The following is a 27,960-nucleotide window of genomic DNA, read 5'->3' as shown; positions in this document are numbered from 1 at the left end:
GTCGGTTTTGTGGTCAAATCCGCTCCATAAGTCAGCAATCTCCCCCATAATCTCTTTAAATATTGAACACTAATGCACTTAGACGGCGGGGGGTTGTAAATAGAAAAACTAACTAATGTACATGATTGTACATCGTTAGTACATGACTGTACTAACCATGATCATTTTGATTTTGTCCACGATGTTGACTGGAAAACATGGAAAAATTGCCCTTTTTAATTGAACCGTAGCTAGTTTTCTAGAAAATCGTTTGTAGATCACGAATATAAAGGTTGACTCGTTTGTACATACTCCAATCAGCGATTACAATCAAATAAAAATTGTGATTACTCTCCACTTCAATTTATTATCTGGTGCTTGACGGCGGAAGGAATGGGGTCGGCAGTAACCCCCCATTTGCAGGGGGTTTGGCGATAATTAACAAATCATAAAATGCTAAAAATCCAGAATCGAATAGGGAATGATGGTATATTATTTCCTGGGGCGTAGGGCTGGGAAAACCCCAATGGGATCTCGACGCAGAGACACGTTCGAAAATTCCCCCGATAATTAAACAATGATATCCCATTTTCTAATAAATATTAAGGGATAAAACCAACGGTATTCGGAGGAGAATTAAATTCTTCTCAATCAGTCCAAGTTGTATTGCTTCATCTTGTTGAATAATAATTAAAAACCTCGAGGAAATTCGAACCGCAGTGGCAAACCCCACAGGTTCTCGGCGCAGACTGTCTTTCGATTTTCCCCTTGAGTTTTAATTTTAATTTTTGAAGATTAAGGGATGAAACTTGGCTTGAGCAAGGAGAATTGAATTCTCCTCCGAACACCGTTGGTTTTATTCCTTAATATTTATTAGAAAAGAACGTATAATTTTTTAATTAGCATAGACAAACACACATGCAAACAAGCCAGAGTCTATATGCCAAACAAACCGAAGAATCAGCTGATTTCAATCAATGGAGCACCAGCACACTTCACCTGGCGCTCTGCTCACTTCGGCACATGTTCGTTTCCAGTGGTGGGAGCGCCTCCACTACCCTCAACTCACTTGAGTGGAAGGGACGCCCGAACGTCACCGAATGCAGCCGAATTATCAGTTCCAGTGGAGAATGGTGTTTTCCTCAGCCACTGGTGCGTCTCAGTATTGTAATTTATACTCGAATTGATCATAGAACTGCCTTCGGTTCTGATTCGGCCGAGGGAGTTCATGAAAGCTTGACAAGGATGTTGAGCCAATCATAGAAACAAGACTGTAGATTGTCTTGACAAGTAGCCCCGAAGATTGCCGAATGTCACTGTTCTCCATTCCGACTGTAGACAATCGCATCAGTGTTTGTGTCTGACTCCCCTGGAGTAGTGGGGGAACGTGAAAAAAAACATCAAACAGCTGAAACATCCGTTACAACAGTTTCAGTCATCACTGATTTCGTTTTTGTATCATTACATATATATTATGTTTCGAATTATTGGATCAACCGAGACACGTGTCAATGATGTGAGAAAATTGGGGCTGAGTTTTGTTTAGACGGAGATAATGGAGGATTGAGGTTAATTGTGGACGAATGAGAGGAATTAAATATTCAAGAATTCAACGGGGCTATCGAACAAAGGATAACGATTGGTAATTGATGTGTTAGGGGTGTAAACATGTCTTGGCTCTTTTGTTTTCCGTGGCCAGAGGGAATTAAGAAGAGGGCATGCAGGTACCTTTTGCAGAGGTATCTTGGACAATTTTTGGAGGAGAAACTGACACTTGATCAATTGACTGTTGATTTGTATAATGGCACGGGAAGAGTCACCAATGTCAGCCTCGATGTTCAGGTAATTTAATCATGGATTTTTCGTTTGACAGTTGCCTTTTTCGAAGCAAATTTATCTATTCATGAATATTTAAGGGGCGAAGACAAGTAAACTAACAGGTTTTGGAACTTCGTCGTTTCAGAAGAATTATTTCACTTTGACGGATATATAGTGATTGTGAAGGGGCTGATGGTGACGATGACAAATGTTTCATTTTTGTATCTTTTAGAGGCGAAAGGAATTTTTTTTCAAAGTGAAGCAAGGCTGTCATTTGAATACGTCATTTGCCAGTTCTAATAATTCTTTAAATTCACAGTTGTGGTATTCATTGTTAATGAAAATCTCAATTTATCAATGAAGACGAGAATTTGGTCGTTTCAGATTTTTTTGACAGCAAAACAATCTTTATTTGAGGTTAGAAAATTAAAAAGTTGACGTATGCCATTTTTTCTCAGTAATGAGCATTGTATTCAATTTATTTTAGTTTTTTTCCTTGCTAATGATAATGACGACAATGACTCACTTGTTTAGATTTTTTACTAGACAAAAGAGATAAATAATTTATTATATATAATTTATTATCGCAGATAAATAATTTATTATCGCAGATAATAAATTATTTATCCTCTTGGAATTTTGTCGCTTACCAAGGCCAATTTCTTATTTATAATAATTATTTTCTAACGATTGAAAACCTATCGGGTTCCCCTTTATCAATAAAAAGGCTTCTTAACAATGATTATTGAACACTAGAATTTTTTCAGTCCTCATTACAAAATTACCATACAAAGACCGTCTGAACTTTCACATCTATTGTACAGGCACTCAATGAAATGGGCGAGCAACACCACTTACCCCTGGAGTTCGTCGACGGTTTCATATCCGAGATGTCCCTCAGCATACCCTGGTCAGCGCTCCTCAGCGAGGCCAGCTATGTCGAGGTCAAGGGTCTCAAGCTCACTGTTCAGCCTCGACAGAGAACAGAGACTGGCACCTCCATGTTCGAGTCGATGTGGAGCTCCATGACATCCAGCATGCAACTGGCACAGGAGTGCCTGCAGCAGGATGCCAATAATGCGGGAAATGCACAGCCTCTCGAGGGGGTGGAGTTGTTCGCGCAAACTATAGATTCAAGTATGCATGATGTTAACTTTTAAGTTAAAAGTGAAAAGTAAAATTGAAATACATTAAAGCCTCTCAGATAAAGTAAATTTACGACTCGAGTTCTAAATTCTAAAATGAGATCAGGTCTTCTACTTTCTTAGTTAAAGCAGAATTTGCAAGTTAATAATAATATAGTTTTAAAATAATGTAAACTCCCTGACCACGATAATTGCATTTTCAGTACTCTCTCGAGTAAAAGTGAGATTTCTGGATACTGTGATACGCCTGGAGCACGTCCCCCTAGACTCGACCACAGGAGTAGCGATAGAAATGTGTATAAGAAACCTAGAATATTCGGACGAGGCAGGTTCAGACCCCTCGACCCTGACGCTAGACCCCACTCAACCAACAAAAGGTTACATAGTATCGGCCTTCACGACTAAACGCTTCTACTTGGAAGGGGTGACCATTCACATAGACGAGTTCCCCTCCCGCTTGCGGACATTCTCCCGAAGTGTGATCACGACCTCCCGAGGATCAACGCCGGATTCGAAAGCTTCTGATGGACATTTTTCTTCCGCACAAATGTCTCCCTCGATGCACACGCCCCCAGAGAAGAGCATAATAACGACACTGTCCCAGTCTAATCCGATAATCTGTGGAAAGCTGACGGGAAGGCAGGAGATCAGACTGAAACTGAAGCAAGGAGAAGGTGTATCAGGTCCTAAAGTGGAGCTTGAGGTGACTCTGGGGTCTTTCATCTCCTTCCTGAGTCCTAGGCAGCTTCACGTTCTCCTGGAGCTCTGTCACGGCCTCGCATCCCCAGACCTGGAGGACATGTCGAACGTGGCGCCACGTCCCTGTGTGGAGAAGCCGATGGCTGGTGCCGACTTCTCCAGGGTCGAGCGGGAACTGATGCACCAGTTGAATCCACCTGCTGGTACCAGGTCCACAGATCTACGGAACACTCAGGGCTGGTCGACAGCTTCCCTGGACGATTCAGACAACGAGGAGGAGTTCCTTCCCATGAAGCTGCCAGGCATGTCTGACTCCATGTCCACCAACGCCGTCACCATGGATGAAAGTATGACAAGCACCACGAGCTCCAAGAGCTCGATAAATGTCTCGAGAACGCACAAACACAGGACAAGCGTGGAGACAGATCCCTGTGCAGAGACTTCTCAATTTCACATTCGAGTTTCCTCCATAGCTGTCGTTGTTCTCCACGAGGACATCTTGACACTGGGGATCGAGTCGCGAGGACTGACGTGTGCCAGCATCGAGCAGATGAGGAAAACATCTGAGGACTTCTTCAATAGTTTGGGAATTTTTGCTGCGGATTATGGCAACAAAAACTTCGAGAAGGCTTCGAAAATGTTTCTGGAGGCGTGTAAGCTGAGCCATATAAGGCTCCTGGCAGCTCCACTGGTGATCGAGGGCTCTGAAAAGACGACAAGCCAGGCCTCCGCCATCACCGGGTCCCTCACACTGGCGAGCCTAGAGCTGATAGAGTGCCTGATAGATTCAAACAAATCGACGGAAGCTCAGAATATCGAGTTCATAGAGCTTCTGTCCTTCGCCAGGACCGATACCCAGGGCTTCTCCAACACAACAGACTTCAGGATGCGTTTCAAGTACTCCGAGAAAGCTGTACGTCATGGCCAGATGACAAAATTCACTCATCCTCGAACGGAAATAGAGATAACATTGGAGCCCTGTCGATCAGAGCTAGATGTTACGCTAGTCGACCGCATATCAGCTGTGCTGAATCCCCAGCATATCTGCGTGAGTAATCCTCCGACTAAGGGTAGGGACATGTGGAACCAGCAGAGTATGTTCTACCAGGCTGTCGAGAGCCCCATAATCTCCGACTCACGAGTGGACATCAGAGTCTCGTCTCTGAAGATGACGATTAAACTTCGCTTTCCAGTGCCAGATTTACGACCTCTTCATGACATGAGCAGAGTTCCCTGGTGGACCAGATCAGTTCGTCCTGACTTCATAACCATGACTCTGAGTAACGCACAGCTACACACATCCATGGACAGCAAGAGTCACCACTTGACGAGGCACGAGATCCAGTGTAAGGATTTGTTGATCACCTACGCTGAAGTAGATTCCGATATTCCCATTGAGATTGGTAGAAGTCAGGTTGACGAGAAGACTGACGGATCGCTGCAGCAGAACGAGAGCCAATTCGGCTGGCCGAGAATTGTGATAACACTTTTTCCTCAGCACCTGGGGGGGCCCCTAGAGGAGAGCTCCGAGGAGGAGCCCAACTCGAGCCTCGACGAAGCACTCAATCCCCCGAGGCATCAACCCTCGCCCTTCAGCTCCAAGAGAGTCATTCACGAGTCTGACACGCCCCACACAGAGTCAGAGTCTTACAACAAAGATGATCAGGAACGCCGGGAGGGGGAGGAGCTCGTCATCCCTGGGAATCGGCAGGAGATGCTGGAATTCATAGAGGAGGGCGCCCATGGGTCCAAACTGCAGATAGAAATCACGCTGCCCTGTTTGTCGGTTCAGATACCATCAAAGCATCTGTACGAGCAGCTATACAACAGGATCAACACAGATCTCTTCCTCTGGGAGCCCTCGGCCCCTCGCCCCGCCAGCCAACCCGAACCCAACATCGCTCTGGACCTGGCTTCCACCCTCTTCCAGGAGTCCATTTACCCGAAATTCAGTATGTGCAAGAGCGGTATCCACTGTGACTCAGATGTCGACTCTGACGATGAGGGGGTCTTTCACTCCACCGAAAAGAACTTTGACAGTGCCAGCAAGACTCCGAAAAGTGGCCAAACGAAAATGGCGCTGACGTTGAACATTCCCCAGGGTTTGTTAAGCATGTACACACCAGTACGCGATAGCTCATCGAATGTGATACCAGGTCAGCAGGGGGAGCTGATCCTCCGTGTGGATGATGCAACGATTTTCTGTGTGAACTCGTACAAAGGCGACTCAAATCTAGGTTACGTGTGCACTCTCGTGAAGACGGTGGGGTTGAATCACTGTAGTTTGACGACGATTCCCTCCCAGTCACCTCCACTGCGATCCATCAACAGTGTAACCCCTAGACACTGTCAGCCATCAATATACCGTAGCAAAGATGGACATGAATTGGGAACGGATAAGGACATGCTGACGGTTGCAGTGAGAATCCAAGCTGCCCACCAGACCCACCATATAAAGACCTTCAGAGTGGCAGTGGGCATGAGGAACGCCACTCTGAGACACCGGATGTGCTCCTCTCAGGTATCCTGGTTCTCTCAGTTTATGGATTGTCTGGATGTCGTGGATCATCCCGTGGCCGGGTACTCCCCACCAGGTGTTCTAGTCGAGCTTCATCTTCATTTGTGGAACTGTTCGGTGGATTACAGGCCTTTGTATCTGCCGATGAGGTCCATGCTGACCTTGGGAAGTTTCAGTGTGTCGTCGAACATAGCAGCAAAGACCAATACCTCGACTCTGAGGTTTATCGCTGAAGACATTGCTCTGTTCATCTCTGAGAAGTTGGGAAACGAGGTGGATCTGAGGAGGGACTACGTCTGTGTAATGGATCTGGGACTGTTTGAGCTGTCGCTGCGGCTGAACGAGAAGATGTGTGGCGGTGGGCCCAGGGTGGATCTCCGAGCCAGCAACAATGTCCTCCACATTAGGACTTGTGCGGATTCTGGAAGAGCTCTGACACAACTACTGACGTACTTCGCTAATGATGGTGATCTAGCACCGAATGCAGTCTCAACTGACAGCATTGCAGTTCCCTCATCAGGGGATGAGGAGAGCCTCCTGGGAGACGAGAGCATAAACACGTTGAGTAAGAGTCAGGAGGAGAGGGTGAATAGTCTCATGGAGGAGGCCATGGAGGATACGGTGAAGGGGAACTGCTCGGCGACTTTGGAGAAGAGGGAGCCCAAGCCCGAACCCAAAGTGGAGGTGTTTTTCTTCCCGGACGAGTCTCATCCAGTGGCGATAGCCTCGTCAGAGATGACTGGTAATGACACCTGTCCTATTGGTCAGAAGCAGTCTGATTCTGATCCTGACGAGGACTTTTGCATTCTGGGAGAGGAAGCAGGTGCTGGCATAATGCCAAGGCACGGTGTTCCCGAGGTGCGATGGCTATCTCAAGAGTACATCCGCGTTGTTGATAATCATTTCTCGATTCCTCTGGGGAAAACTGATCTGCTGAAGGCACCAAAGAAATTCCCCCCAGCAATCCTGAGGTATACGCTGTGTGAGATGACACTGGTCTGGCATATGTACGGGGGAAAGGACTTTGGGAAGCCCCAGCCACAGGTGAAGAAACACGTGACCATTGATGACTCTCTTCATAAGGACGGCTTCTCGGTTGGTCGGAGTAGATCAGCTGTCGTCGGCTTCAGTAAGATATCCCCCAATGAAATTAGATTTGGCTCGGCGCCGAATTCTCCAAGGAAGATCAGGCTCAACTCGAATGACTGGTGGACACTGGGTGGTCCGGGACGACAGCACGACGTTCTTATGGAGCTGCAGCTTAATAAAGTTCGGTTTCAACACGAATCGTATTCGGAAAACGCTGCTGAGGCTTCCAGGCAGGTGCTGCTCGTCAGTGAGATTGAGATTCGTGACAGACTGGCTTCCTCTCATATCAACAAGTTCCTGTACCAGTACAGCAGTGAGGCTAGACCTAGGCAGACACACGCCAATATGTTTGCCTTGAAGGCCGTTCATATCAGACCTGATCCCAAACTCAATGCTCAGGAATGCTGTCTGAAAGTGAGTGTTCTTCCCCTTCGACTGAACATCGATCAGGACAGCTTGCTGTTTCTCATTGATTTTTTTACTGAACTCACGGGGACAACAAAGACCAGTCAGGATCCAGCGAATGGGCCGGCGAATACTACATCGTCACCGGGATCGAAACAGGGAACACCGACGCATCATCCCCCAGTGATGAGTGTTAATGATAACGAGGGTGAGGGGGTTGTGGAGTCTGAAACTGTGAGTGACGGGGACCTTGTCGATCATAATCTCATGATTCTCTTGGAGGACGAGCTGACCATCAAGGAAAGCAAACAGAAGGTCAAGGTCACCAGTGGAGGACAGGACGACTCCCAGCCGATTTATTTTAGGAGTGTTATTTTCGCACCAGAGGTACTAGTCAGACTCGATTATCATGGGAAAAGGGTGGACTTGACTCATGGGCCTTTGGCTGGGCTGCTCATGGGGTTGGGACAGCTCAACTGCTCGGAGCTGCGGCTCAAGAGGCTCACTTACAGGCATGGCCTCCTGGGCTTTGAGAAACTGATGGCGTACTTGTTGTCCGAATGGCTCCAGGACATCAAGAAGAATCAGTTGCCCAGTTTGTTGGGGGGAGTGGGGCCCATGCACTCGCTGGTACAGCTCTTCCAGGGGATCAGGGATCTCTTCTGGATGCCTATCGAGCAGTATCAGAAGGATGGGAGGATTGTGAGGGGCCTCCAGAGGGGGGCCAACAGTTTTACCACATCGACGGCCATGGCCGCCCTGGAGTTGACCTCCAGGTTGGTTCATGCTATTCAAAGCACTGCCGAAACTGCTTACGACATGGTCAGTCCTGGGCCCAGTGTCAGAAGAAAGAGTAAGGGACAGAAGGGGAGGAGAAAGCGGTATAGTCAGCCGCTGGATATCAGGGAGGGCATGACCAATGCTTATATGCTAGTCAAAGAGGTAATTAATTTATTCATCATAAAACTCAATCGTTAATTATGATGTTTTGAATATTTCTCTCTAGAGACATCTATGGGCAATGAATAGATACGTCAAGATTTTTTCAAATTTTGATTTTATCCAGTGAACGCTTGGGTTTAGAGCAAAATATGATAAGATATTGCGTAATTAATTCAATTTGCAAAATGGCTTTTCAGGGATTGGGTGAAACAGCCAATCAATTGGTGCGTGTAGCGAGTGTGGAGCACGAACAGAAGGGTGTCTCTGGAGCTGTTGGTGGGGTACTGAGACAAATTCCTCCAACAGTGGTTAAACCGATCATCCTCGCCACCGAGGCGACAAGCAATGTCCTCGGTGGTATGAAATCCCAATTGGTGCCAGATGCTAGACACGAGGCAGCTCAGAAGTGGCGACAGGATCCTCGGGACGTCAATTAGGACGAGCAACCATTTTTTTTTATATAGGTACAACAAACTACTTGATTGATAACATACAAACTTAGTGCATTTGTGGGAGCAAATTTGATTGATGAGTCGAGAGTGTTCGCTGAGAAAATCGATTAGATTCACTAAAACGTTGGCAAAAATTAAAAAATGATGAGGTTTAACATTTTTTGTTTATTATGAAGTAACATTTTCATATGGAAAACAATAAAACTTTTCTTCAAAATGGGGACAAAATCCCCAGGAGAACATCAGGGAATAATGTCCACGTAGAATTTCTTATTGAATAATTTAATTAATAATGAAATAATTAGTTATTAATTCCTGTCTATCAAAAACGATGAAAGAGCACGAATAATTCATCAGTGATTGCCTCAGTTATTCAATTAAATTTATTTCCCACAAATAATCATTTGAATCGCGCAAAGGCTGGGATGTTCTCACACACGATTTAACTCAACGTCAATTTTATTTTTTAACCGAGCTGGGGGATGATAGATTTAACCAGAATATCCAACGAGTTCGATTACTGCGTGAATGCCATAACAGTTACTTTCATTAATTATTGAGTTAAGTATCAGTGGTGCCTGGAAAGGACTCATTCACCACGAACTACGGTTGAAGTTTCAGTGATGAAATGCTGAGAATACGTTGAATGATGAAGATATACTTTATATTTATAGAATTTAAATGACAATGAACGATACAACTGTAATGTATATATTATCCTCACTCGTAAGTATTTTTGTTCTAACGATGTTTTTTATCAGTGATGTATATGTAATGATACAAATTTTTTATTAATAAACATTGTATGCCTATTTTACCGCTGATTAAATTTAACCTTGAATGTTCCTCTTGCTCCGTCCTCCCTTAACTTTATCAGGATTAAAATTCCTGCAATCGATAACTTTGAGTTCTGGCTTGCCGACTGACCGTAACAACAGGGGTTCAGGGGTTGTTCCGGAGGGAAATGTTTTGACATTCAAATTTAATGTTTGATAGTTTTTATTTCTATCGACTTCTTGTGATGAATAAAGTGCAAACATGCAAATTTTATCACGCTATCAGAAAAAGTAACTTTTTAGGACTTTGGGAATGTTAGCGTTAGCCGTCCCTCCCCCTACGTGCGTTATAAAAAGGTGTCAACCGAACAAAAATAAATAACTAGACAACTGACAGCTGAATGTTCCTAGAGACATCGCATGACTCACCCAGATGCTCAATTTTTAAAATCAATTTCTTTTCGTAATTCACTTCAAGATGATTATTCTCCTCCATTTTCTCATTTTATTCGCAATAAATTCTCACGTGAAGAGTTATGGAAAATCTCGAATAATGTGGCACGATTCAGTATCATGTGGATCCACTCCCCCCGACAGAAAGGAAGTTGATAAAAAAAAAGTTAGAAGTGAGCCCGCAAAGGGCTACAATTGTGGAGTCCTCGGGATCGGAGTTGTCCAGAAAATCCCCTACAACGAAAGTCATGATCGGATACCCGTTGATTTCTCATCGGCTTGTGTGAGATGCGGCTTGTGCATCGCTATCGCTGATAAGGTCAGGTGTAGCGAGAGTTATATGCGAGAATAGTGGGTAGTTATTGCTTCCATCGATTTTTTAATTGTCATTATTTATTTTTAGATTAATAAAACTCTGATGGCACCGAGCAATGGATTATCATGTGATCGATACTTCGATAGTGCAGAAGCTGAGGGCAGGTTGAGGACATTTTGTGGAGATTCATTCTCAGGGTGAACGTTAAAGTCATGTTCGAGAACAGAGTGATTTAACATTTCAAAGTTTATTATTTTAATGGGTTATTATATTCATGAGCTATTCTAATATTTAGTGATAAGGGATTCATTTTCATTTAACTGAATCACTTCGTGTTTCCTTCACATTTAAAGTTTGCCAGTTTGTTTAAAAATCGATTGCAGTGAATAAAAATAAATAATTATTACTTAATCTGTGATGTTTCCTCTCTTTTAGGTACAAACTGAGAGAAATTCGAGGGAAAAGATTCATTGGAGACGATGTTCCGGGTTCAGTCGTCGTCAAATCCACGGGAGAAGGCCTGTGGACCCAAAAGTAATGCCCTTCCACTCAAAATATTTCCAATTTTGGTTCTACTCCTGTGATTTTTAGATTGAAAGACAAGTGCGAGGAGATTATCAGTTCAATCGATGAAGAATATTTATTGAAATATCTGAGAGCCCGGTGTAACGTTCGTGATGGCGATTTGAGGGATATTTTGTGCCAGGGGAGGATGGGAGCATCGAGAGACTGTCGAGGAATATTTGTCCCTTGATACCAACGACAATTGAAGGATCATAGGGCACTACATCGAGAGAAGTGATGGAAATTTAAATAAATTTTCATCGCATTGAAGTTTCCCCAGGAAAATTCGAAAAAGTTTCGAGCAATTTCGAAAACTTGTTAAGGGATAACTGACTTTGAATGTAAAATAAATTACGAGAAAATGGACGGGAAATATTTAATGATGAAATGGGAAAGTTTCGGGTTTAAAAGCTCTAGGAAAGCGTTTTCCCTGAGGAAATCTGGAGTTTTTTCTCACGGAGTGCCTCCACCAGTTGACAGAAGCCCCGTGAAAATAATCATTCATTGAGCGATTCCTCGGTGCCTCGATGTTCTTCCGGAAAGTGACCTTTCCGATAATCTTAGAGATGACTATTCTCCGCTGATTCCAAATGCGCTCTATCACTCCTAGGCCGAGTGATGTGACAATGCCAATTGCAAGAATGATAAATGCTGAATAAACATCGGCAATTCTTGCGCTATGAAAGGTCGTAGCGTCTTGACACCTCGGCATATCAGGCAGCATCTTCTCTCTTATTTTATCGATAACTCCACACTCATCCATTTTCAATATACTGAACAGAAAATGAATTTTAATTGCGAAAAAATGAGCAATAATTTAATCCAGAGAAATGATTCCAATCCAATTTTTCATCTGCAAACCAATGAATAAATGTTGAAATCCACTATTGGCCCGCCAATCACCATTCAATATTGGCTCAATATCTACCCAAAGTTGGCCCAACGTCGGTTTAACATGGGGCCAGTGAACTCAAAATGAAAGAAAATGAATAAATTTTATGTGATTGATAATCATTTCTCAGGGCCTGCTACACCATCATCACCGCAATTATCATTACCTCAAATTAATAATCTTCTCGTAAGGGCTGTACTGTGCCATTGGCAGTGCAACAGTTGTGAAGGTGTGTTTAATCTCAATTTCCTTCAATGAACATCTCTCGTGAATCAGAGACGTTCTGAGGGCCCGTCGGGCCAGTGTGGCACTCGCGAAGAACCCGTACCTACCCCCCACAGCCCTCTGAAGGCCCTTGCTAGTGCTCAATCGCGATTCGCGTCCATTAAATGCCTTAATATACAACTCACGTAACGCACTGTCGTTCGCATTCTAGAAAATTTAATCGTCAAATTAATCGCCAACAGCAACTTCCTGACATACAAATACATCAAAATAAAACCTACTCGCATGTACTCGTCGTCCACGTCGCTGTACCCCAGCTTGAAATTATTGTGCAGGAGATCGTCCAGGGTTTTTATCCCCGCGGCTTGGACCGATAAAATCGAAGTGATGAAGCCCGCATATGCATTGTACGTCACTAGAGCGAATACTAGACTTGTTAAGAGGGCGGTTTTCCCGGAGAGGGTGGACGGAGTCCAAGGAGAACCTGTCAATGCACGACATTTAATTGGAATGCCAACTTTTCTCGGTCGGATATCACAAGATGAACATTTCGGACTCCGGGGAATTGACGTCAGACGTTTTTAACGCGGTAAAAAGAAAAATTATCGAGAAGAATAAAAAAATTATTGAACATTTCAGGTGTTTCACTATCGACTGGGGATTGCAGTATTTGATTCTGAGGATGAAGTATTTGATGAAAAAAAAATAAAATAATCATGGAAGCTCATTATTATCAAATTCAACTCGAGAACATGAAACCAGATATGTACCTTGCATGCACATAATACTAGTGCACCACAAGGTGGCCTCCCCAATGCCAGTCTGTCTCCCCCTCTGCTTGCTGAGTACATTATTAGCCGCATAATTGATCGAGCCAATGGTGACAATAATAAAAAATTGCATGAGTGCAACGCAGAGAAGTAAACGATTGTTGAAGGGCTGAAGAAATATGTCCCTCATAGTGCCTGACTCGGGTGGTCGTATGTAGATATTTCTCCTGCAAATTGCTTTATTCAATCATCAGTTCATTATGTCAATACCCTCTCCCTTGTCCCCATTTGGCCAATTTTCTACTTGCAACTCAATTTGCAACCATGAAAGTCGGACATACGTGTAACGTATCAGAGGATGAGTGAAGCTCATGTCTCGATGACGATCTTCATTGGTTGTGATGTAACCGAGCCCAATGTCCACAGCTCCAGTGTACACGTCACCCAGGAGATTACTCCAGACTTTGTTAGTTAGGGTACCAAGTTTCTCGTGCGGTACAATGTTCAGACTTTAACAGGACGAGAGGGAGACAAGATTTTTTTTTTTAGAAAAATCTGTTATTCTGTTCATGTTTCCTCAGAGTTTTTTTGCGATTTTATAGCGAAATGTTGGTGTATAAAATTGAGAAGTTTGGGCTGAGAAAATGAAGAGATTATCGCGCACATTTTGTCGAAGTAAAAAGTGTCCATTGGCCTCTTTTGATACTTCTTTCCGTCATTAGAATATGAATGAGGAGAGTCAATACATGTGTAAACATACCTTGCGTTCAAATTGTGGGCAAGAAAACCAATAAAATCGTTCATTGGTTGATCTTCACTCGGTTCCTCCTCGTACGACGTGATTTCCCCGTTCTGATCGTCACTCGTGCCATTCAGAATGCCCACGATCATCGGTAGTTGAAAAAAATTATTTCTGAGGGCGACGTTTATCTGGAAAAAAAATTATTTGTTTAATAGAGATGAGACTTAATGTTCAAATGAATTTCACCTTAATTAAGGATTTGCATTAAATTTTTTACAATCCTAATAACTATTTACACATTCGTTATGCGTGATTTACGGAAAAAAATATTTTCTGATTGAAATAATTTTATTCAGATGAAAAATTTTATGCAGAATCCTATTGAGGAGTGAGCCCTGCTAACTGGGGGTTTGAGCATTGGAGCTCCAGGATTCCAGTACCCGAGTGGATCCACCACAAGACTTGAATTATCATTGATTCTTATTTTGTACGTGTGGACAAGGTAGTACGATATCGATCGATTCTCCATCGACGAGTACTCCAGGTTTTTTGTTACATTATCGGGAATAACTTGGTGTGAATTGTTCCACTTGAAGTTGTAGGATTTAATGTATTCTCGAAATTCTCTGCAAATTAGTGTCATGAGCTTTAAAAAATATTCCTCTAAATTCGGTTAAAAATAAAAAAAATGTCAAACTATTGCGAGAAGTTAATTCTATTTTTTTTCAACAGAAAATTATAAAAAATTATAAACTAATGAAGAAATTCAATGAGCATTTGTTCAAATCATATCACCTGTTTTTGTAATTGAATATCTCTTTCTTCACATCGTAAGCACTGGAACTTGACGTTGCAACGACAACATCCGAATTAATTCCAATTGTCAAATTCCTCAGAATCAGATCGATACTCGTGTCATTGGAGTCGGTTGTTATTAACAACCAGGATATATAATAGTCAAACAGTCGTTTGCTCGACGCCTACAAATCACAGTCAATATTCTCGCAAAAATGAAATGGCATTACTTACGGGTTTTTATTTTATTATTCATACGGTTTTTAAAACACTTTCTGCTGACGTGTGATTCAATCGATCGAGGAGAACGATTGCTCCAACTCTGTGTCTTCGAATAATCAGGGCTTCTGGTAGTTTATTTGTGAGTGTTGATTGAATTGATATACTCATTCCCTGGTCACTCAGGCAACTTATGAGGGCTTTTGCATAATACATTATTTCGTCTAGTTTAAAATAAGAAGAATCAAAATTCAAGCACGAACTAGTCGACTCAGGATAATTAATTTTTTGACTTGAAAAATCTCGGAGAATATTTATTCTATCGAAAAATGCCAACAAACATTTTTTCTGGATAATTCAACGTACAATAAAAAAGCTCTCCTGACTTTTGTCGATAAATGTAAGAGTTTTTTAGATTTTTTGACTTTTAGTTGCACGAAACGCACGATGTAGTGAAATTAAGGAAGATAAACTCACAATTCCCATTTGATAAATCATCAAACAGCACAATCTGCTCCCAGGATCTGAACTTAGCGTATTCCACCATCAATTGGAGTGTCAATGGTGACGGTGGTGGACGCATCTGTCCCTGATTCCCATTCAAAATAACAAAGACCAGGGCAATTGTGGTGAATTCACGAGTTTTTATGACCATAATGCTGCGGCCTCACGTGTACTTTGATAAATGTCAGACATTCTACTGTCAAAACCTGAAGAACATCAGCTCTAGAAATAGTTAATGTGCACTTGATGGCCAGATCGATTGATCTGGAGAGATACCGATCATCAATTCATTCAAACATTCATTAATTGCTTTTTACATCGTATCAGAAATAACTGTAGAATTATCTCTCGCCGAAAATTTCCCCAGGGAATCATTAATGATTATAAATATTATGAAAATGGATTGGAGTCTACTCTGTTCGTCTGTTCAGTCACGAGGGAAATGCCTCAACCTGTCCTTTTTCCGCCAAATTAATGAGACAAAAGATATTATTTTGTTTGAGAGGAAGGAAGGAAGAAATTTTTCAAAAATAAATTTTAATAACTCTGTTAATAAATGTCAACAACAATTGAATTTTTTCACGTGGTAATTCCTTTCAAGAAACGTTTCGAAATTATTCAGGCGCTAGGATTGGGGTCAGTTATTCGCCGTATAAGCGTATTTAACTGGTCGACATACGAAAACAGAAAATAATAAATCAGTAACTGTCTGCGATGCATTGCGATTACACCGTTCGATTCGAGTGTTTGGGGTCTTTGTGAATTTTTGATTATCGCACCTGTGGTGAATCTGATTTGAGGAATCTGGAGGATGTCGCCGAGTGCGGTCGATTCGAGGATAAATGTGCATAGATATCAGGGGGATAACGAAGGGGTGGAGGATGTCGTGAAGAAAAAGGGGAGGTGGTGGTTTGAATTCGAGACTGAACTTATTTGGTCCAATATCATTGGGATCGTTGGTTTTCACCTGTTGTCACTGTACTTTATTATTACGTTTGAATATAGGAAGGAACCCGTCCTAGTCCTCTGGAGTAAGTGGGGATTGTTATTTACCAAGTGATTGCAGAGACTGATTCACTGACACAGATTTATTTTTCAAATTTTTCTGCTGATTTGGAGACGTTTAAAGTTAATGGAAATTGTCGTGCGATGAAATTCGTGTCTCGATGTCAACTGGATTTATTGATTTATTTTTCAATGACTTACGAGCTGTTAAAAAAATTCAGCAATTGATGAATTCACTGAATAAATTTGTCCCCACATTTTGAGAAGTTACAAATATTTTCATTCTTCTTGAACGAATCCACAAGTTGAACTGAATTTTAGAAAATTAACACACTATGAAAGATATTTTCACGGTCTGATGACCAAGTTTTACAAAATCCCGAATTTTTTATGTTTAAGCATTTGTTATGTGCCAATTGAGTGGATTTGGAGTAACGGGTGGTGCCCACAGGCTGTGGACCCATCGAGCCTACAAAGCTAAATTACCCCTTAGAATAATTCTAGCCATTCTCTACGCATCCGCAGGAATGGTAATCACAACGAATTCAATTAATCAAGAAATCAGTGAATCAAAAAATATCAGCGGTCTTTATCCCCCGATAAATTTGTAGAATCCCATCTACGATTGGGTGAGGGACCACCGCGTGCACCACAAATACACGGAGACAGACGCTGATCCCCATAATTCTAAAAGAGGATTTTGGTTCTCTCACGTGGGGTGGCTGATGATGAAAAAACATCCCGAAGTCCACCGGCGAGGACGCGGTCTCGATATGAGTGATGTAGAGGCTGATCCTGTAGTCATGTTTGTCGATCGGTAATTACTTAAATTTAAATATGAAATACAGTTTTTTTTTCGCTTCTTCGAAACTCTGATCTCTTCATTATCGACTCATCCCTAAATTGTATCGTATAGCACGCCTCAGGTCGACTTGTCTCAACCCTTCCTGTGTCTCTGGGCCTTACGCCTTCACGGAGACAAATATTCCGTCAAAATGACGGACATGAAACTCCCTTAACGATTATGGAACTGATTGGAAAATTTTAAATGATGGTCCTTGAAAATGGTTCACTGAAAATTCAGATAAAAATTACGAAAAGCTCCGAAAAAATTCATTAACCGTTTCGTCAAAATTTCCTCATTCATATTTTGCGCCGGAATGTCGGGATAATATTTTTTAGGATGAGGGCCATAGGGATTTTTAGCTGCGGGGCCTTGTCAAACATTACATGCCACTAAGGAGGCTATTAAGTCATTTGTGGAGCTATAAAACCATGCTTAATCCTAGATATATGTATAGGTGAATTACGTGAGTAGTTTGCCAAGACTGTCTGCAACTAATGAACTGGAAGGCTCCTCAGATTTACCCCATGCATGATATAATCATCTAGGTAATTCCCAGGTCTAGACATTCTACAACCGAAATAGCTGCTTAGTTCCTCAGGTTTAGACACTTAAATTTTATTGTTGCATAAATCTATTATGAGTGATCATTACCTCATTCCTATATTGACAGTTTGTAAAAATTAATCTGATTGAACGCCTGTTGCAATTTAAAAACTGGTGGAATCCTCGAAATCAAATGAATTCCAAATTCAATTTAGCCGCCTAAGTTTTGAGAACTTTTCTCGTGATAAAGAAGAAAATTACTGTGTTGGTCGAGTTGAATTTACTAACTGTTCTAGAAGTTTCGTAATTATCTGCACAATAATTATCAGACTCGTAAGGTAAAATTAACGATAAGTCGACATGAAATTCCTGCAACTTAAAAAAAAATTAATCACCGCCTCTTAATGTTCAGTAAATTTCGGGATGAAACTGAGAGAAACATGACTTGTCATGAAATTTCATAATAAAACAGTAGGATAATTTTTATCGAAAATTTCTTTCCGCGTAAAAAATTGATAAACGGCTTCACTTTGCCCCGTCTCAATAGTACTACTATATGTCACGATAATTATCCCCAGACACAACATGCAATTAATTAATTTATTCCCACGACACGACTGAGAGAAGAATTTGGCTAACGTTACCCAATGAATTCACTCAATTTACGTTTGAAATATATTGTATGAATTATCGTTAACTACAAATTTTGTTAACCTAATGAAACACCTTTTTCGCGGCTATCGGGTAATACAACAGTTTGCTTTATGCAAAGAGTGCACTAGGAAAATAAATCAGATAACGATTGATATTCTTGACATAAAGAAATGCCCTTTCCAGAAAATAGTTCTCTGAGGCACGTAGACATTTTCAGGTAGTCCAAGTTCACCATCGCATTCATATAGTACATGACCTTGACCACGAACCCAAATCATTTTTTGTTGTCAGGCGTTATATCGCACGATTCATAGTATTCGACCCTTCATTTTGTGGGGAAATTCCTCTTCATTTATAACTATTAAAATGAGTCCTTCGAATAAACATTCTACAGCTCAACTAAACCATTCGATAACAATAAATGAGTATGTTGTTGTTCTACCTCAACAACACCATTCGATAATAGTTCCCGAACCTCGTCAACACAAACTGTATTCCTTTATGAGTATGTTCTAGTGATATTTTTTTCAGGCATTTCATTCTCTTCAAGATAATCTTCTGCTTCGTAGTACCAGTTCTCATTCCTGTTTATGTATTCAATCAAAATTGGAGGGCGTCCATTATCTCGGAGCTCTTCATCAGGTACCCCATTGTTCTCAATGGGACATGGTCTGTCAACAGTTTTGCACACATATGGGGCTATCGTACTTACGACAAGTAAATAATCATGTTCAGACCCCAATGAGCGTTTTCGCTAATTAACCCTTAATTTTTGTTTAAAAAACATCTCCCTCATTTTCCCAGATCGATAAAACCAACCGAAAACTTCATAGTGGCCATAGTGAGTGTCGGTGAGGGTTGGCACAACTACCATCACGTTTTTCCATGGGATTACAAAGCCGCTGAATTTGGAAATCTACTGCTGAATCCCACAACCGCGTGGCTAGATCTGTTGGCTAAAATCGGTTGGGCGTACGACTTGAGGGAGGCATCGGCTGATCTCGTACGGAAAATTACAGTGCATCGAGGAGACGGCTCGCATCATCTCCACAGTTATTACAAATCCGCCTCCGATAGACGCAAATCCCCAGAGAGATCGACTCGTCAATAAAAATAAGGAGATCTATGTGATTCCGTAGTTTAAGTCCATTATTTCTTCCATCGCTGTTATCACAAATCATTTTGATAAAGAAATTTCTAATCTCCATTCAAATGTTTTATCTATGATTTTTATCACCCCTGAAGACTTCATAACACAAAAAATTTCATCGACTTCCCTGTTAAAAGATGACAAAATACATAATTCATAAAATCATTAAACTCAGTGAATTCTCGAACGTTACGAGCCATCGATGGTCTGAGTCCGAAGTTTTTATCGCTGATAAAGGCCATAACACCACTCAACTAGAAATATTTGAACTAGGCACGTGGCGATATTATATTTAATTTCGGTGGATTTTCTTGAGAAAATTGACAATGATTAAGTATTGATGATTATAATTGTCATGCCATTCAGAGTGATCAATCAAATTACTCCCTAGTGTGGTGCCATCGGTTATATAGTATGAATACGTTATCGTAAATATGCTATCAAGTTTTTCATGCAAATGTCGAGGTCCCACAATTTAACTTCTATACTAAGTCCAGCATGAGAATAGTCCTGAAGCGCCCCCACTCTCTAGTATTTAGGTATAAGTTGTGTTGCCCCACTCCTCAAACTCAAGATCATGCTCGTTGTGCCCCGACTTTATAAAAGAAAATAAAATGCGGGTGTCTTATCCATTTTCCTGTCTGCCCTCTTGAGGAATACTAGGGGGAGCGTTTGCATTCACTCGGCTTTCGATTCTTCCGGTGGTAGCTGCAGCCGAAAGCATGACAGTTTGTGAGTTTAATCATATCTGCATTTATCGATAATTCGTTTCTTCAATAATCAATGAAATTCTTCAAATTTTTGGAAAATAGCTGACTTGAAGAACAGAGCCCTTCCAGCCGAAGCGGCTCCCATCGAGACCAAAGTGCCGAAAGATGTGAGTCCCGATGACTCAAAGTCGATCAAAGATGATAAAAAACCCGAGGGATGGTTTCAGTTCAAGACAGATCTCGTTTGGCCGAATATATTTGGCTTCGGATTGTGGCATCTCATAACGTTCTACTATCTCATCACATTTCCGTACCTGCAGTACAAGGGACTGATGCTATGGGGTGAGTAGGCAAATGGCTCGACTCTACAGACAAGCCAATAAATTCAGAGACTAATTTCTTGATTAATCGATAGCTTTCATCATGGCTGAGTTCAATTTGCTGTCAATTACTGCTGGTGTCCATCGACTCTGGTGTCACAGATCATATAAAGCTAAGACACCCCTTCGCATCTTCCTGGCGATCTTCTTTTTGGCCACCGGAGAGGTACGTCCTGAATCCTTTTGTGCTCTTCGTTTTTATGTAATGGGAAAGAATGTAGCTGAACTAATCCCTTGTTGTATCGCAGAATCGCATCTCCCACTGGGTGAGGGAACACCGAGTTCATCACAAATACACAGACACCGATGCGGATCCGCATAACAGCAAGCGTGGCTTGTTCTTTTCCCACATCGGCTGGCAGATGATGAAGAAGCATCCCGATGTCATCACCAAGGGACGCACCATCAACTATGACGATTTGCGGGCTGACCCGGTGGTTGTCTTCTTCGACAGGTATCAAAAGACTTTGTACTTAGCTGTGTAGACGATAAGAGCGAATGTCCGATTGCTAATATGAATTAAAGTATTTGAGCATCTGCTCGTCCTGAACACTTGGAATGAATTTTCATTTTATTCAGACGTCTCATGACGGCTGCAAAGCATCTGCAGAATGTATCTGACATTCAGACATTCGTATCTGCTATGTTTAAACCTGGAATGTAGCTTAATAACTTGTGATTCATCCGCAGACATTTCGCATTCTTCAAGACACTCTTCTGCTTCGTCCTGCCAGTCTTCATTCCAGTATACTTCTTCGGGCAGGAGCTGAAACCAGCGATCATCACCCAGTGGTTCATGCGCTATCCATATGTCGTGAATATCATGTTCTCAGTCAATAGTTTTGCACACGCTTTTGGATATCGCAGCTATGACAGGTAAAATTGACAGATTTGAACGTTGATATTCGTAGACAGGAGGGCCTGAATTTTTCATCCTTCATTTTATGATTTTGTAGGACTATCAGACCGACTGAAAATGGCATCATCTCCATGGTAACCACCGGGGAAGGCTGGCACAATTATCATCACGCATTCCCGTGGGACTACAAAGCAGCTGAGTTGGGTACCATCTTCTTCAACAGGTGCACGTGGTGGATTAATGTTTGGGCGAAAATGGGTCTTGCTTATGATTTGAAAGAGGTTGGGGAACACTCCGTCAAGAGAATCGTCGAGCGCAAGGGTGATGGAAGTCATCCAGTGTGGAGTACCAAAGATGCTTCGACACCAATGGAAGAAGCTGAAGAGCACCCTTATTGATAGCTCATCATTGTCGTTGAGCAACATGTATCAGTATCACTAAAAATGTAATACTTGTGGATGATAATAAATTATAAAGAATGGTGAAGAGAAACAAATTTATGATCTTGGATTTGTTGAGATATTTCCTGCCTTTGCGATGGTCATTATAATCTGAAACTGCATGATGAGTTTATCGGAAATAAATTATATATATTTAATTGGAAAGAAGGTAGAAATTTCATTTGTAGATGAGTAGAATAAACGAAGAGTGTAATCGCAGCAAAGTTTTGTCTATTTTGGAACTGCATCAGTTCATTGATCAAAGTCTGCAGTAGCTGTGAGACTGATGTAGTACAGGTAATATCAATGGGAAATATTCGTGTTACATCATCTTTTGATGATAAGCAATCCGTAATGGACTAATTAAATGATAATGATTCTTTTTTATTCAATTTGCTAGAGATAAAATGGTGGCAAGTTCATCGATTATCATTTTTTTATTATTGTAATTTCGTTTTGCATTCAGTAAATTATCATGATGAAGAACTCTTGCATTATAAACAATGCCATGAACTTTTCCTCATTTTTTAAAAATAATATCCCACAGAACATGCTTTATAATTATTAAGCTCCAGTTGTTTTGATAGCTGCAGGTTGTTGTTCCCTTTAATATCAAAGATATGAACAAAAAATAGGAAATTCAGTTGTTTAGAATTTCAATTTCATGAAAAAATCGTGAATTTCGGGATGTTCTTGCAATTTCTATGACTATAACCTCAAAGGCTACTTCATTCTGAATTACAAAAATTTCTACAACATTGAATAAACGGACTATTGAATAAATATTCGGGCATTATTTATCAAATCGACTGTGAAATGACCCACGATTTTCCGATTTTTTCACACTTCACAAAAAAATTATTTCAAATTATTCAGAAAATTATGAATTCCGGGACCTTTACGCGCAAGCGCGGAATTCAAATGCTAGTATGGGTAGGGTACGATGTTAATCGCGAAACTAGGACTACGGTTCCAAAAATCTTGGAACATTTTTTTGGCTCACACAGGGAGATGTCTCGAAATACTTTGGACATTTTTTCAGAAAACCTTAACAGATAAAATTTTTTCTACGTAAGATCTCCAAGCGTACATTCAATACATGAACTATCTTGTTTATGATTACTAAACAAGATAAATTTTTGAAAATTTGTTGTCAAAACCTTTGGACATATGTAGCTCAATTAGCCGGAGGTCAAGTGAGTCAGAAGGACCTTCTTCTCAAAAGAATCAATTCTCTTTTCTCATTCATAATGTTTATCGTCTGCTAGGAATGCTTCACGCACATTGTACCCGTCATTCAAAACACGCAATGGATAGACACGATAAACATAGATACAAAGATTTAATTAATAGTTTTTAACTCAATCGAGCTAAAATTGTTCTGAAAATTTGAAGCAATTTCTTCATTGTAATAATTTGATAACCTGAATCCGTAAAAAATGTAATTATGAACTCGTACAGCATCGTACATTGATAATTGATGATACAAAGTGTTTTCATGACCCAGCAGTGAACTTCCCCTAATCTTTAGACTTTGGTACGTGGACAAGAATCGGATGTTTGGTGAAGGATCACGTGATAAGAGAGCGAACAAAGTTTGATAATTTTTGTTGTAAGGGGAAAGGAATGACAGTAGTATGTCCATTTTTTTTCTTCACCCCCACCCTCAATAGATCGTATATATTTCTAATTATTAGTGTGGTTCACAGTTAGTCCCCCTTTAGACTTCACCGAGTGCGTGATTGAGTGTAGGAACAGTGATTGTTCAACGGCTCTAGGGGCACAATCGTAAGGGAGAATGGCTGCAGGTACTTCATTCTTCATTTATAACATGGGATAACATTCGATAACACAAGATAACGGATCAAATCACAACGTACATTAAATTTCAGAATCGAATTTTATTACCCAAAGTTTAATGAGATTCCCCTGTCCAAAAGGATTTCTGACTTAACGTTTCGCGCGTGATGAAGTTACTTCTTCGCACACCATAAGAAGAAATTATTTTGTTCACGAGTGTATAATTTTTCTGGGAAGAAAAATATTGTCGACTGAAGATCTTTCAGAAATTTCCGAAGAATCATTGAAAGATCTTCGAAAGATCTTTCTGATGAAGCAAAAAGATTCTCTGTAATATTTCCGAAAGAAAATGACTTTTTTTTAGCGAATGTTCTCAACATTGCGTTGCAAATTATTTTTAAAAAAACCCTTTTCCAAACGTACCTCCAAAGGTTCTTGTCGTTTAAAATATTTGCAAACACTTTCTGTTTGAGATAGTTCGTTCTAAGGAATCTTTTCCGCTCACCAGGGAGATTACCCGAAGATATTTGAATGATTCTTCTGAAGACTTTTTTGAGATCTTCCGCGGACAAAAATGCTTCTACGTAGCAAAGCAACACCTGGACGCGTGCATATCAAAATTACCTACAATTTCACGTTTAATTACAAAGTATATTGGCGTGTCCTTAGGTGAAGTTCAGACGGCGAGTGAATCAGAAGATCTGAAGAAAATCTTCAATCCAGATGGAAAGAAGGAGAAGCGATATGCTTTTGGTTTCAAAACTCAGGTTTACTGGGGAAATGTCATCGGTATTTTCATCTGGCATCTACTGTCGTTCTACTACTTCATCACTTTCCCTTATCTGCAGCATAAAGGTCTCGTAATCTGGGGTAAATGAACACTTAATACAATTTTATAGTGAAAAATTTCCGCTTCAATTTCACGTCTTAATTTTAAAAAGTGAAATTAATTATTTCATTCCATTAAATTACTATTTCAAGGAAGTTTAATATTTCCACCGATTATTTTATCCCTAGCATTTGTCCTGGCGGAGCTAAATCTTCTCTCCATCACCGCTGGTGTGCACAGGCTCTGGTGTCACCGAGCTTACAAAGCTAAGGCGCCTCTTCGCCTACTCCTGGCTGTCCTTTATTATTCAACTGGCGAGGTAAACCAAAATAGAGAATTTGAGTTTTTCGAAATATCTCAGGACTAAGGAGAGATAGCGAAATAATAGTGATACCATTATTGCAGCTCTCCAAATTTTCCACAAAAAAGATATTGTCAAAAATTTTGCTAGCTCTCACAGATTCCACGATATTTCCCTGCAAAACTTCCCATGAACCTGTAGCACTTGAATTCACTCAAGTTCATAGCCCAAAATTCCATCATCTTCCAGAATCGCATTATTCAGTGGGTGCGTGAGCACAGGTGTCATCACAAATATGCAGACACCGATGGTGATCCCCATAACAGTCAGCGTGGCTTCTTCTTCTCCCACTTTGGCTGGCAAATGATGAGGAAACACGATGCTGTGATCAACGGTGGCAATACCATAGACTTGAGTGACGTCGAGGCTGATCCAATTGCTTCATTCTTCGACAAGTAAGACCCACTCATGACGATGATTATGAGCTTTTCAACAACATAATATCGGATTCACTTTCCGAAGAGCTTCTTACTCTGTGATAATTCCGTATAATTCCGTAATTTTCAACAACTTCTGTTCTCCCCCGCAGACGTTACGTATTCTTCAAGACTCTCTTCTGCTTCTTCCTGCCAGTCTTCGTTCCCGTCTACTTCTTCGATCAGGACTTGAAGGCAGCAATTATTACCCAATGGCTCATGAGATACCCCTACGTCGTCAACATGATGTTCTCGGTGAACAGTTTTGCTCACACATACGGTTATCGCAGCTACGACAAGTAATTATCCCCATCACCGTCATCATCATCATCATCATTATCATTGACGATTAATGGTTATTACCAATTTTTAGAACTATTCGACCGGCGGAGAACGGGATAATTTCCCTGCTGATGGTGGGTGAAGGCTGGCATAATTATCATCATGCTTTCCCCTGGGATTACAAAGCTTCGGAGCTCGGCTGGGCGTTGTTCAACAGAACCACCTTCTGGATAAATTTCTTCGCAAAAATCGGTTGGGCTTACGACCTGAGGGAAGCCACTCCCGACCACCTGAAGAGAATCATAGAGCGCAAGGGCGACGGTACACACCCTATTCACGGGATCGCGAAGAAAGACGACGAGATCGAAGTCACGCAGATGCCTTATGCTTACGAATAATTACCTAACTATGTTCATTATTTAATTTATGATCATTTTGGAAAAGCGACAATTGTTGAGAATATTCGGACGACTTTTTTCCATCTTTTATTGGAAAAGAATCATTGTCTCGATGGTCAGATGGAAGAGACAGCAGAGACAGCTTTCCTCAATAATCACGAGACGTTATAGAGACTTAGTATAATTAATTAGTTAATGTCTAATGCGTCTGGCTGGCTCGGCCTTCCAAGTTTAATTGAAAGAATTAGTATTGACTCTATTGATTATCTAGCTCATTGTCCCTCCAATTCGCCGAAGTTCTCCTACAGGCATGTGCTCCCTTCATCCCTCTCCCCTTCCCTGTAATGAGCTATTTGGCCCTGTGAATGACGTCCCCTGCTGATGGGATCACATGTTATGATAATCAGCTGTAATTTGCCAAATGGAAACATGTCTACACGTAGAACGAATTCTAAACATTTCAAAATCGTTTTAGAATGATAAAGAGGTTGGATAGAATCTTGTAAAACCCTGAACTGTATAATTAAAGATATTGAACCAGTTGGCATAATAATTGTAATGAGTCGTTGTACTGTTGTATTTTCCGAACGAAATTATCTGATCATTCGTGTGGATATTTTTACGGAAGAAATATGTACTCGAAGTAAATTAAAAATTACTGTTTTTATATCTTAATTATAAATAAAGCAGTATGTTCCCTAAGGAGTGTAAAAAAGTTATTTTCGGCTCGTGATTTAATCTCGGGAGTCAAAAAGGTATTTATTCGTTACGAAATCTACCATTTTACCGTACTGTGTCGAAGAAGTTTTTCATTGTGATTAAGGGATGATTTTTTAAAATAAAAATCTGGGGAAATAATGTTTCCAGGAGGAGTTTCAACAATGAGAGGGACACTTGAGATTGTGGGATTTTTTTTATTATTTTTAAAAATGAAGTATATACGTAACCTCAGTTTCCCTGGTCCTGATCAGTGATATTGCTGGCTTCTGAATTGGAATATTGCAATTTGCATCTTCAGGACTAGGAGCTCCAATTGTGCGGTCGGATGTCTGGGGGTGGTCTTTATATATCATTGACTGAGGGATTGAGGAAGTGATTGGGAGTTTAGTCAATTGGTTGAAAAAACTCGAATGTTATTACGTCAATAGGAATTTCGTACTCAATCACTTTCGATATTCGTTGTTTTTTGAGGTCGGTCTTTGCTTGTAAATGTTCCGAGTCGTTGGACTTTTTTATTCTACCTAATGAATTCCGTCAATTTGTGATGTTAGAGAGTGGTCTGAGTTATGGGAATTGAAGAAAGACTTCATCACAGTTGACTTCAGGAACTGGTGGAACTTATTATTCAGATTATTCTGCAGGAGTTCGAAGTTCCCATGTATCCCTGGGGTCATTGCGTCATTGGACTCGTGGATTTAACAGTTTAAGGCGGCACCCAATCGATCGATCTCGATTATCATTTGAATATCTATCGCAATAATCACGAAAAAAATTGAACAATTGCATTTAAAACCTAAAATGTTTGAGAAAGAAAAACACGTTGGACTGCATCGGACGATGAATATCGGATTATTCACTAATGAAAATTTAATTCCATCAAATAGATGAACAAACGATGAAGAAACTGATGTTTCGTATCATTGAACATAAATTCAATTGATTTGATAAAATTTAGAATCATAATGTTATGTAATCTAAATTTAAATATCAGAAAACATGAAATAATTTGAATCTATTCTTTAATTTTACTTTTTTCGAGTGAGTTAATGAACAATCGGAGACGTAATTTATCTGACCCATGAAGGGTTGTTCGCTTCTTAACATCATTAATATTCCTCAAAAAATTTTCACATATAATACCACAAGTGGTTCAAAATTATCGAATATTTCCCGATAGATTCGTTGCAAACAAATGAAGGAGTCAAGTTTTTCAGGCTAAAAAATCACGAGTGCGAAGCACGAGTGATTTTTCATGAAAAACTT

The 27,960-nt window shown here is 40.8% G+C and overlaps 5 protein-coding genes across 6 annotated transcripts; 4 read left to right on the top strand and 1 right to left on the bottom strand.

Annotated features, from left to right (window-relative positions):
* Positions 1 to 1,104: 1,104 nt before the first annotated feature.
* On the top strand, positions 1,105 to 9,859 carry Atg2 (Autophagy-related 2). The gene is made up of 4 exons (XM_064120825.1): positions 1,105 to 1,821; positions 2,622 to 2,934; positions 3,146 to 8,595; positions 8,793 to 9,859. Exons 1-4 carry the CDS (start codon positions 1,648 to 1,650, stop codon positions 9,030 to 9,032), a joined length of 6,177 nt encoding a protein of 2,058 aa, XP_063976895.1. The 5' UTR covers positions 1,105 to 1,647; the 3' UTR covers positions 9,033 to 9,859.
* Positions 9,860 to 10,290: 431 nt separating this feature from the next.
* On the top strand, positions 10,291 to 11,356 carry LOC135162418 (uncharacterized). 2 transcript variants are annotated; one of them, XM_064120853.1, is made up of 4 exons: positions 10,291 to 10,595; positions 10,680 to 10,756; positions 11,028 to 11,126; positions 11,184 to 11,356. In XM_064120853.1, the coding sequence occupies exons 1-4, from the start codon at positions 10,302 to 10,304 to the stop codon at positions 11,344 to 11,346; spliced, it is 633 nt and encodes a 210-aa protein (XP_063976923.1). In that variant the 5' UTR covers positions 10,291 to 10,301; the 3' UTR covers positions 11,347 to 11,356. The 2 variants fall into 2 exon arrangements, with proteins under 2 accessions (XP_063976923.1, XP_063976922.1); XM_064120852.1 differs by having other exon boundaries at positions 10,680 to 10,789.
* Positions 11,357 to 11,526: 170 nt separating this feature from the next.
* LOC135162409 (uncharacterized) lies at positions 11,527 to 15,716 on the bottom strand. Its single transcript, XM_064120841.1, has 10 exons — positions 15,277 to 15,716; positions 14,839 to 15,023; positions 14,581 to 14,765; positions 14,189 to 14,411; positions 13,804 to 13,973; positions 13,385 to 13,552; positions 13,044 to 13,270; positions 12,555 to 12,757; positions 12,215 to 12,480; positions 11,527 to 11,929 (listed from the first exon to the last, which is right to left on the bottom strand). Exons 1-10 carry the CDS (start codon positions 15,452 to 15,454, stop codon positions 11,533 to 11,535), a joined length of 2,202 nt encoding a protein of 733 aa, XP_063976911.1. The 5' UTR covers positions 15,455 to 15,716; the 3' UTR covers positions 11,527 to 11,532.
* Positions 15,717 to 16,099: 383 nt separating this feature from the next.
* On the top strand, positions 16,100 to 21,947 carry LOC135162609 (uncharacterized). Its single transcript, XM_064121258.1, has 13 exons — positions 16,100 to 16,334; positions 16,708 to 16,838; positions 16,920 to 17,125; positions 18,884 to 19,069; positions 19,157 to 19,460; positions 19,640 to 19,775; positions 19,948 to 20,088; positions 20,166 to 20,234; positions 20,315 to 20,554; positions 20,628 to 20,758; positions 20,841 to 21,046; positions 21,283 to 21,468; positions 21,549 to 21,947. Exons 1-13 carry the CDS (start codon positions 16,115 to 16,117, stop codon positions 21,847 to 21,849), a joined length of 2,457 nt encoding a protein of 818 aa, XP_063977328.1. The 5' UTR covers positions 16,100 to 16,114; the 3' UTR covers positions 21,850 to 21,947.
* Positions 21,948 to 23,588: 1,641 nt separating this feature from the next.
* On the top strand, positions 23,589 to 26,679 carry LOC135162414 (acyl-CoA Delta(11) desaturase-like). The gene is made up of 6 exons (XM_064120848.1): positions 23,589 to 23,699; positions 24,361 to 24,561; positions 24,709 to 24,839; positions 25,071 to 25,276; positions 25,411 to 25,596; positions 25,671 to 26,679. Exons 1-6 carry the CDS (start codon positions 23,690 to 23,692, stop codon positions 25,975 to 25,977), a joined length of 1,041 nt encoding a protein of 346 aa, XP_063976918.1. The 5' UTR covers positions 23,589 to 23,689; the 3' UTR covers positions 25,978 to 26,679.
* The last annotated feature ends 1,281 nt before the right edge of the window (positions 26,680 to 27,960 follow it).

Source organism: Diachasmimorpha longicaudata, chromosome 5, assembly GCF_034640455.1.
Source record: "Diachasmimorpha longicaudata isolate KC_UGA_2023 chromosome 5, iyDiaLong2, whole genome shotgun sequence".
Lineage (NCBI taxonomy): Eukaryota > Metazoa > Arthropoda > Insecta > Hymenoptera > Braconidae > Diachasmimorpha > Diachasmimorpha longicaudata.
This window is presented reverse-complemented; position numbering and strand designations above follow the sequence as displayed.